Source organism: Fulmarus glacialis, unplaced genomic scaffold, assembly GCF_000690835.1.
Source record: "Fulmarus glacialis isolate BGI_N327 unplaced genomic scaffold, ASM69083v1 scaffold46805, whole genome shotgun sequence".
In the NCBI taxonomy this organism is placed as follows: domain Eukaryota; kingdom Metazoa; phylum Chordata; class Aves; order Procellariiformes; family Procellariidae; genus Fulmarus; species Fulmarus glacialis.
Genome location: NW_009215907.1, coordinates 27,801 through 38,465, shown reverse-complemented (window position 1 = coordinate 38,465; position 10,665 = coordinate 27,801). Strand labels below are relative to the sequence as shown.

At 37.0% G+C, this 10,665-nt stretch overlaps 1 protein-coding gene across 1 annotated transcript in view; it reads left to right on the top strand.

Annotated features, from left to right (window-relative positions):
• The first annotated feature begins 2,913 nt into the window (after positions 1–2,913).
• The window catches only part of LOC104077740 (FCH and double SH3 domains protein 2-like), a 31,572-nt gene continuing 23,820 nt past the window's right edge, over positions 2,914–10,665 (top strand). The window contains exons 1-3 of the mRNA XM_009579088.1: positions 2,914–3,028; positions 4,409–4,463; positions 4,881–5,009. Of these exons, the coding sequence (XP_009577383.1) occupies positions 2,988–3,028; positions 4,409–4,463; positions 4,881–5,009 (225 nt within the window). The 5' untranslated portion in view covers positions 2,914–2,987. The remainder of the gene's footprint in view (positions 3,029–4,408; positions 4,464–4,880; positions 5,010–10,665) is intronic.

Here is a 10,665-nt window from a genome sequence, read left to right as displayed (position 1 = left end):
TCTTAAGGGTCTTTTCCAACCAAAATGATGCTGTGATCTTTATTTTCCAGATGTTTCTGTAAACCTTTACTTCCTCGACTTGGTACCGTATAGAAACTTCATTTTTATAACCCATTTTAACACTAAACTGGAACAATTTCAGAAAACCTCATCATAATTTGCTGAAAAATATGCTAAATCGCAAGGTGACTGGAGCAGGGGTAATAAATGTGTCTCCTGTAGACCACGTCTGACCTCGTAAGAAAACTAATCCCTATCCCTCACTCAGCAGCTCTTGGACACAGACGAGACGGCTGTTTAGAGGGCAGCAGCTCACCCCTTGCCATTATCTTTCCCCAGAGACCTTGTAAGCTTATCCCATAAGTGGTATGTGGTTTCGTATGTTGGCCTTGGAAGAGGAGGCAGAGAGCTGCAGTGTACGTTCATCAGGTGTCTTCAGGAAAGATGATGGTGGCCACCACTGCAGACGTTTGCACAGATCTGTATCAGAAGACTGAAAGACAAATAGAATAAAATCGCTCTGCATGGAGGCAATGCAACAAGAAACCATCTCTGTCAGCTCTCTGAAACAGCTTTTTACATCAACCTGTGTCTACCCAACCCAAAACCCCTAAACAGCATCCAGTCTCCTGGCAATTTTTTATTCTTCAGAGATGCAAAAGCAAGATTATTCTACGCTTTTAAAATGATCGTGTTAACAACTGGGGTTATTTGATATTTTAATTTTTTGATGCCGGCAGGAGACTTCAGGGATCAAAATACCAATTGATGTAGCAAAAACCCAGTCCTTTTGAAATTATTTTAGGTCTCTGTCAGCTGTCCGATATATACAGATTTTTTCTACCTTTTATTTTTCTATCATACACTCGGAGGTCTTCAAAAAACCCAATCCTGCCCTCCGCTACTCCCCAAACCACCCACCACAAAGCTTAACTTATGGAGCCCATTGCTTTATTGGTCTGAACACATCAAATACTGGGCTTAGTGTGAATTTATATGCATTTTTATGTACTTTATAGCCAGAAAGAAATTTGACCTTTTCAGTGAGAGCAATTGTGTGGTGAGAAGATGACCAATTTCTATTGACTGAAACTAAAGTTTCTTTTTTTCTACAGGTGACTGGATATTATTTTTAATGATTGTTGAATATGTGAAATTAATGTTATATTGTTGGATTACATCACCTTATTAGTCTTGCAATGCTTGTAAAGGAGGTTACATGCATTAATAATTAGTGTAATGAAAAACCTTAGGTGTTTAGGAGGGGTGTTTAGTGAGAAGATGATGTGTGGCACCTTGAATGAGAGAGGTGGGACTTTGGCTCTGGTCTTTGAAGGACAGAAAGGCAAATTGAAAGGCAAATTGGTTTCCTTAAGCTTGCTTGAGGCTCTGCCTCTAAGTATTGCCTGGAGCCTTCGTTGACCACATCTAGTGTGTAATACCTATAATTAAATATAAATGCATTGAACTATCACTCTTATATGTACTTAAGCTAGTTTGGATAAAAGAAAACCTTTACAAATCTCTTTTAAAGGTAGTATAATTCTAGACATTGATAATTCAAATTTGTTTTGTTAAGTATATTCTTTCTTCTTAACATAGATCCTTTCCCAGAAATTTTTTTTGAAGCCAGTAGGATGTTTGGAGAATTGCTGAACATTTTAGTAATTGTTGTGGGTTAATAATGGTCAGCAGCTCAGCCCCACGTAGCTGTTCGTTTGCTCCCCCCCAGTGGGATGGGGGAGAGGATCGTAAGCGTAAAAGTGCAAAAACTTGTGGGTTAGGTAAAGACAGTTTAATACGTAAAGCAAAACAAGGAATTCATTCACTGCTTCCCATCGGCAGGCAGGTGTTCAGCCATCTCCAGGAAAGCAGGGCTCCATCACACCTAACAGTGACTTGGGAAGACAAAGACCATCACTCCGAACATCCCCCCCTTCCTTCTTCTGCCCCCAGCTTTATATGCTGAGCATGACGTTGTATGGTATGGGATATCCCTTTGGTCAGTTGGGGTCAGCTGTCCCGGCTGTGTTCCCTCCCAACTTATTGTGCCCCCCCAGCCTCCTCGCTGGTGGGGTGGGGTGAGGAGCAGAAAAGGCCTTGACTCTATGTCAGCACTGCTCAGCAATAGCTAAAACATCCCTGTGTTATTAACACAATTTTGGTCACAAATCCAAAACATAGCACCATACCAGCTACCACGCAGAAAAATAACGCTCTCCTAGCCAAAACCACTACAGTCATTTTGCTGCTATCCTTTTAATATTATTTTTTGACATTAAAATATGTGTTGTAACTCTGGTTGGGTCTTATGGAAAATGGATGGAATCATTTTCACTCCTTGACTAGCTTGTAATGCATTTTAAGCCTCTAAGTTTTCTTTGTGAATGACACTGATTTCTGATATAACCCTATTTATTGGAAAGCTCTCGAAATAGTTTAAGAAAAATGAGCTCTTAAATAATGTTTTTCAAATTGTTCTGTTGCTATTGTGTTGTCGTGTTTTACATGGTAGCTTTTGAGTTATGTTTTAAATTTTAGAGAAGGAAAGATTAATCATTTTTTTGTATCGCCTCCAGAAGATTGCCTTTGGATTTTTCCCAATTGTATTCCAATTATTTCAACTAATTACCTCATCGAAAGCTTTCAGAACTTTTATGTTTAATTTGCGAGTTATTGTTGAATTTGAATAGTTACACAGCAGCAGAAAGAAAGAAATACGGTTTTATGTTCTGATCAGCTTTAAAAGAAAGGCATGAAAAATTGACCAGGAGTGACTTGGAGACCATGTTGTTCCATTTAAAATGTAATAAAGAGTAGTGAAATGATGATGATAGTATTATTTGGATAAAAAAAAAAATTAATGTTTTGTTTCCTGAATGCTTTTTTTTCAGTGCGTGGACCAGTTGACAAGGATCCAAGCCGAATTACAAGAGACAGTAAAAGATTTAGCTAAAGGCAAAAAGAAATATTTTGAGACTGAACAGATGGCTCAAGCAGTGCGGGAGAAAGCTGATATTGAGGCCAAGTATGTTTTTATAATAGCATATGTATAAATAATTGCGTGTGTATAAGCAGATTTGTACTTCTATTAGTTTTTACACTTGATATTATTTTACAAGAAAGATCATTGCTTTCAATGAGCTTGTGCCAATTTTTTTTTCTTTTTGCTTATATGCATTTTTGTAACCGTTTCAAGCATGCTACTACCCTTATAGTAAAGTATAACTTATTTAGGCTGGTTTCTTTAGGAAGGAAGTTAAACTTTAATTAAATGCTTTAATTTGACATTTTCAAAGGACAGCGTGTGAGCTGGGACTCTTCTTGATATTAAGGGCTGCTTACTTCCTTTTGTCTCCACAGATCTCAAATTTGGTATCAGTCCGTTTGAATGGGGAGAGGGGATGGGATGCTATTTTCCATTTTTAAAGATAATTTTTGAAGCTTCAGGTTTTTGTGCTCCTTGACATCCTAAAGAGCTTGATTTCCTTCCTTTCAGGAAAGCAAGTAACTCATATTTTCAGTCTGGAGTTTGGCCTGTCTTATGGGAGTTTGCCTCACCCTTTTTTGCAATTTTTTTTTTATTTTTATTTTTAGAAATTACTCAGAATTGTTCTCAGGGAATGAAAAGAACATATAGTTTCATTAGAGAGTTTTTCTGTCTTTCACTTTATGAGGGCTAGATGATAAAAAGAACAACTTTAATAAGATTACCTATAATACCTGAAGAAAGTAAAAACCCCCCAAACAAACAAACAAAAAAACAACCAGAACTTGAGCTTGGAAATTTTGGGACAGATTCATACTGCAGTATTGTTCAGATTAAAATAGCTGTTTACTTGATTGTGTTTTCTTATTTACTTTTTAAACCACTGTCTTTCAAATAGCTAGTAGAAATTCTTCTCTAATTTCTCTTCCATGAATCCAAATGTGAAAATTGGACCAATTCTGCTTTTAAAAATACATGTGCATACATGGGTACTCCTCCAGCTTCCTGGAATATAATTGCTAATGATTTTGCATTAATATTCCTCCAGGTGACCAGCAGTTCAAATTTATAGCACTTTGTGTCTGGAGGGCTAACTCAAAATCCATCAAACACCAAAATAACTCGAGTTGCGCCACCCAATTTCCCTTTCATGATGTATTTAAATTTTGTTCCAAAGTCAGGGTAAGCTGTGCGAAAGATTTCAGAACATGCAATGAAGATACTATTGATGTAGCTCAGCATACTTTGTAATATTTTCCTTGATCCTTAAGCTTTACTTAAAATTATACAAATAAAAATTTAGGCATAAGAAGTTATTTAGATTAAAATTTTGCAGAAGTGAAGTGCAGTGGCCTGTTTATCCTGTACTTTTGTAGAAATGGTATAAGACAGTAACGTCCTCTGTTAATTCTGTTTCAGGTCCAAACTTAGTCTTTTTCAGTCAAGAATAAGCTTGCAGAAAGCAAGTGTAAAGGTGAGTATAAGAAGAACTTAACGTTTTGCTGCTAATTTCCTGAGGCATATGACCAATGTTGTCTGAAATCTACAGATGACTGCCATTTTGGAAGGTATATTGTTAGAACAAGTGATGAGATAAGAGCACTCTTTCAGCAGTGAGAGTGCAGAATTACATTACCAAATTTACAAGGAAATTTTTTCTAGTCAGAGTTTATAGTTTATAGTTCTTTGAAGACCGTATGTGAAATGACAACTGCATGAGAGAAAAATACATTAGCAATCCCCTTACCATTAACAAAACTGTTAAGCTATTAATCCCTTAGAGTTTTGACTATATCAATACTACATATGCATGTTAATTTACTATTAATACATGTTTGGTCATTTAACTTCTCATTAGTACCTATCTTTTAACTTCCATTTCTTGTTGTAGTTAAAAGCACGACGATCTGAGTGTAATTCCAAGGCTATCCACGCAAGGAATGATTATCTTCTCACTTTAGCAGCTGCTAATGCACACCAAGATCGCTATTATCAAACAGACTTAGTAAACATTATGAAGGTAAGGAAGCTAATTTATGTGTGGGATTTGGGAAGTGTCAAAATCTGGAATGCAAAATGAGCGAAGTACAAAATCTTGGGTTGCTTTGCAACAGCAATGTTGACTTTCCCAATATGCTGCAATAGATGAGAGTGTAGTTCAGTAGAGAGATCCTCCGATAGTGTGCAGGATCTATGGTACCAATTATCAAGCCCCAAAGCTAAGCAGTCACCTTTATTTTTTAATTCACTTTTTTTCTGAAAAACTTGGATAAAGGAATCAAGTTCGTAAAACTAAGACCTGCATTTTCCTATTGTAGTTGACCTTAAGTAAGCTGGAGATTTTTTAGTTCTTCAGTAGCATATCCCATAATTCTTTTTTTGTATCTAATTATCAGAACACTTCTTTATGGTATAATTAATTAAAATGTAACCATTAAATATCTTGGTTTCAAACTATGAATTTTAGAGAAGAGCAGATCAGCATTGCTGTACTCACACGTGGCAGCTTGCCAAGTCAAGCCAAGAGTAGATACTTGAATTTATAGGAAATTACATACTTAACAGGTTCAAATATGATTGCTCACAGTTGGGTTTTTTTTAATATCATCCTAGAATTACTTAAATGTACGCTATTCCTGTATCTTAGAAGTAGGTAGTTACAGATAAATTGTAAAATCTGTAAAATCAGCTGTTTAAAGCTAATTCACACTTTATGTAGTTGCATTTCATGTATTGACATTTTCAAAGTTTATTTAAATTTGCAATCTACAAACTATTTCCAGGTGATGCAATCAGGCATGGCAACTTAGAAGTCTGTAATTTGCATTCAAAATTGCTTTATTGAAGAACTATCACTGTATTATAACAAATCACTCTATTATCAGCATGCTTTTGCATATTGGGAAAAAAAAAATTGATCTGAAAAGCAGGTAACCAAAGTAGAAAATGAGAGTGCCAAACGAGGCCTCTGAGGGATTCTTATATGTAATTCCATTATATCTTGACTAAGTTAACCACTCCTATGGCAATATGTGTGCGTGCCTCTGAGTAAATCACAGCCTGTGTTATAAATTCATTGCTATGCCTAATATCTAACTTCCTGGAAGGCTGAATCAGATCAGAAGCAATGCAGAGCTGATAGTGCTTGAGGCAGCAACCCTGTCTTTGCTCTGTGTATGTGTGATTGTGCTTTTCTTTTAGTAAAACATGAATATTTGTGCTGACTAAATGTTTAGTACATGGAAATGGTTATAAAGTAAATATTTCTTTACAGTACTGGAGATAAAATTATTAATTGATGCTTACATAAGTTAATTCCATACTTACATGCATGGTTGTCTATCATTAGTTAATGCTCTTGCTTGGAAGTAATGCCAGAAGTGAATTTAATATGTTCACAACAAAACAAACAAAAAGGACATTTGAAATAATAAAAAAATGAGCACATAGCCCAGGTAAAATTATGACTGGCTCTGGTGGGTTATGGCTGCTCTCGTCTCAGGGCATTGTAACATAATCACTGCAAAGAGATTCTCGTTTCCTCTGTACGTCTGGCTACATTTTGTGTCCATTACAAACTAAGCACATAGTGAGCTAGGCAAGATCTTAATCTCTTCGAGTTTCCATAAACATTTATGTCTTTTGGATGTTGTGGGCTTTCTGTACCATGACGTTAGAAACCTGCAGATACCCCAGGAATATGGTTGTTTTATAAGTTGCAATAAAACATCAAATTAAAAACTTTTGAATCATTTTTGAAAGACTGAAAAATACAATAATGGAAAACAAAATCATGCTGGTGCCGTTCCTCTGCATGTGTGCTGTTGTCCATAGATGTTGTATGTGCACGGGGTCCAGTTGCTAAAACTGCTGCTGATCTGTGGTGGTTTCTTTACCCACTGTTACTGGGCTCCCTCTTACCCAGTCCTTTCTTTTGTAGAACTTGTTTTGAAGCTTTTTTCAAAGTGAAGCTTTTTTTGATATGGAAACCTCTCCATGTACCCTATTCTTCTATGTAAATAATTGTGGTTTACTGGAAACCTAAGTTGCAAGTACTTTCATCGAGCCAAATTACTTTGAAAGGAAAGGACAACGTTCAGGGTTCTTTTTCTGTGTCTCTCTGATATTTATAGTAGTTGAATCTCCTCTGGTAATCTGTCTGGTAACAGCTATGTTCTTAATGAAGAACTGTAAATTCAGGTTTTTGCACTGTTGTTCATGAGCAAAAATATGTGGGAGTACACCCACATGTCGTTGCAGCAGGGTCATCCTTTGGAGCAAGGGAGAGAGTAAGTCAATGGCAAGGTCTCAAATTGAAATGGCTACTGAATGCATTTTAGAAGGGGGGGGGGAACCCTCAGGAAAATCAAGTGTAATGTATCGCTGGGCTCCAAGTTCATTCATCCAAGAGCTCTAATGTAAATTCAAACGTGAAACTGCTTAAGTATAAACAACAGTGTGTAATCTGGTGCTAAAACCCGCCTCAGTGCCAACAGAAAGCAACAAGTGTGTCCCAACCTTTGAAAAGGGCTCCAGGAAGGGCCCTGTGAATTACAGATGAAGAAATCTGACTTCCTACCAGGCAGGCTGATAAAGTAAGTGCAGTGATGAATGGAGTCAGTTCACACGCGGATAGATATGATGTGGTGGGAACAATCAACATGACTTTTTGAAGAGTCCTGCAAAAAGAGATTGTTAAGGAATCAGTAAGCCTGGGGATAAGGGTGATTCATCTGATTTAATGTCTCGAATTTGCCGGGAGCTCTCAACAGACTTCCCACTCAGTCTCTGCTTACGTAAAAGAATGACATTGTTACAGGGAGGGTGGTGAGGGTTTTCTCATAGATTAATAACTGATGAAGAGATACAGAAGATGTGGGATTAAAGTAAATACTTGGGTTTTATAAGGGAAGGAGGTTTGCTGGCAAGGTCCTGGTTTCTCTCTTACCTATCTCCTCCTTCTGAAATGTGTGTGGGAACCGTGCTGTTTAAAGTACTGAGAAAATTATTATTTTATTTAGCATAATGATTTAACATAAACAATATGCAGAAGGAACTGAGGAGAGAGGAGGTGATTTGAAGGTGAAGAATCATTCTGTATAAGCAAATGTAAAGCTTATTACCAAGGAGTGTAGTAAGATCTTGACAATTTTGGTTGACCAGGCAAGAAAATAGCACGTGAAATTCATGTTAAAAAGAGAAAAGCAGTCAGTTAGGGAGAAAATCGCTGCCTACATAATAAAGAACTCTGAATAGCCATTACCATTTAAGAAAGAGATGCTAGAACTGGAAAATGGAGTGAAGATAAAGAAATGGAGACTTTGTCTATTATATGTTTCTAATCCTTTCTCTACGTAAAGTCGCTAGGAAAAGAGGTATTTTGAAAGGGTATTAAAACCCTTTCTAGGCAGCACAGTTCCTGTTTTAATAGGTTGAGTGGTTGTGTAACCCAATATATGTTACATGCTATAATACAGTTGTATTGTCTAAACTAAGCATGTTCATTTGTGTGTTCAGATTAACATTCTAAAAATGCATCTTTTATCTTATTATTAGCAAGTCCTTAAGTATTCCTGTAGTGGTGGCCACCCTGCTATCCGTAAGTATTTCTCCATTTAGCTGCGATTGAGCTGATACGTCTTCTTCCGTTTGAACTCTGCAGGGCTGTCCGTGTTTCTAAATCACATCAAGTTTCTCGTTAAACTGTTCAGGTTTTATCTGTCTTGCAGCACTTTTGGAGTTAGTGCCTTCTTGCAGATACTCGGCTTCTTTTGTTGGTTCTCTCTTGACTGAGACTCTCAAAGACAGAAATAAGCATTCCTGAAAAATTCACTTCTCGTACCAGCTGCCCTATTTGAAAGCAAACTGGAAGACTGACTTGTGTAAGGAGCAAGTTGGGATTGTTGATACGAATCAGTAGCATCTCAAATGTCATAGGACTTACTCAGTTATATACTGTATACTCTTTCAGGATGAGTTCTGTGAATTGACGGTCATTATCTCCATTCTGTAGACCCGGTGAGATTCCTGTAACCCACACCATCTATATAGTGAGATACAACTGTAGTACCAGTTTCATTAGCTTGGTTGAAATCAGGTTCATTACCTCACCTTTTTATCAGGACAACTGTTTTTGTATGTGGCAGATATGTACATTTTCAATTATTTTCAGGCTGGTTTTCAGAGTTATTCTGTAGCCTGTAGATAAATCCTTTATCTAAATAATACTTCAGAATGTTACTTGTTTAATATAGTAACCTTCAGACTTGAAAAACAAACTACCCCACCTCCCCTACCTTCAGAATCTCCCTACTCCTCAGCTTAAGTATCAGTTTTACAATAGAGCCATTAGAAATGGGTATTAGAAAATGTGGAAAAAAAGTAATTCTGTTCTGTTTTTAAAGACAGATCTTATATATCCTTTGTCTAGAATAGTTGTTTTAAATGGCATTTAGGTATAAAATGATGGTTCCTTGGTACTGCTCCTTTGGAGTGCATCAGTATGGATTTCACTAAAGAGTTGAAGCTTTCTGTGTTTTTCTAGTTATGTTACCCAAAGATGATAAAAACTTTAGAAATGAAAGAAGCCGTGAAGTAATTTCAGCTGATACTTGGCTATATTACTGTGTAAGAAAGTAAAACTTGTGCTTATTTACAAATGTTTCAGAGACTGTTTCTGTCTGCGTCCATCATAAACAATTTCTTCGTAGGTTTTAGTTTTAATCGGGTTATTGTTTCCAGAATGAGAATTGTACTGTGTGGGTTTTGTTGGCGAGAGAGTCGTCGGCCTCTGGCTCATTTGAAGCTGGGGTTGGCTTGGCTGGAACACAGCCAGTCTCTGGCCGTGAAATGCTGCCTGCTGCTGGCTTTGGGTTTGCGTTTTAGCATAGCACTCTGAAACCAGCGCGTTGGACCGTCTGCATGTGGGACAGCACTTGCTTTCCTAGAAAACTTGAAATTTTATTCTTAACTTTGATATTAACTTGTATATATTGATAAATAGTGGATTAAAATAAATCAGCTGATTTGGCTGTCTTTTGCTATCCATTTTCTTCTTGTATTAAATTACCTTTTATTTCAGTTTGCTAAAACTTAGGTCTTATTTAGTGATGTTTGATCCAAAAGTAGCAATTTGTGTGACTTTTCTTAAAGGCTTTCGTGCACATTTAACCATGTGGTAATTTTATGCCTTCAGTTTTATAGTACCCAGCTGTCAAGAACTCTCTTGCTACACATGTCCCTTCACTCCTACTTAGTGAAGAGGGCAAAACACTGAAGTTTATAGGATGTGTACATCAAAGGTTGCTCATTGCTTCCTGTGCAAGTTGAACCGATCGCAGACAGGTAATGTTAATGCATACCTTGGCTTGCTGACAGCCTAGACAACAGCACGTTCATCAGTGGTTTATAAGCAATAGAATACAATAAAAGTTCACACTGTTGTTAAGAGAAAGGAGGGGTGGTGATATTTTTGCAGTAACAGTGTTGGTTTATGCTGGCACAAGGTGTTTGTGGAACTATTGTCGTGAAAGCGTTAACGTGTGTTGGGCTAGAGATGCCTTAGGTTACTCCATGTTCAGAGGAAGCCAGTTTTGGTTTTGTTCCTTGTATCTGACTCAGAAATGCTGCTGTTGTACTGTCCTGTGACAAATGAATTGCAAATTAGTTTTCTGTAA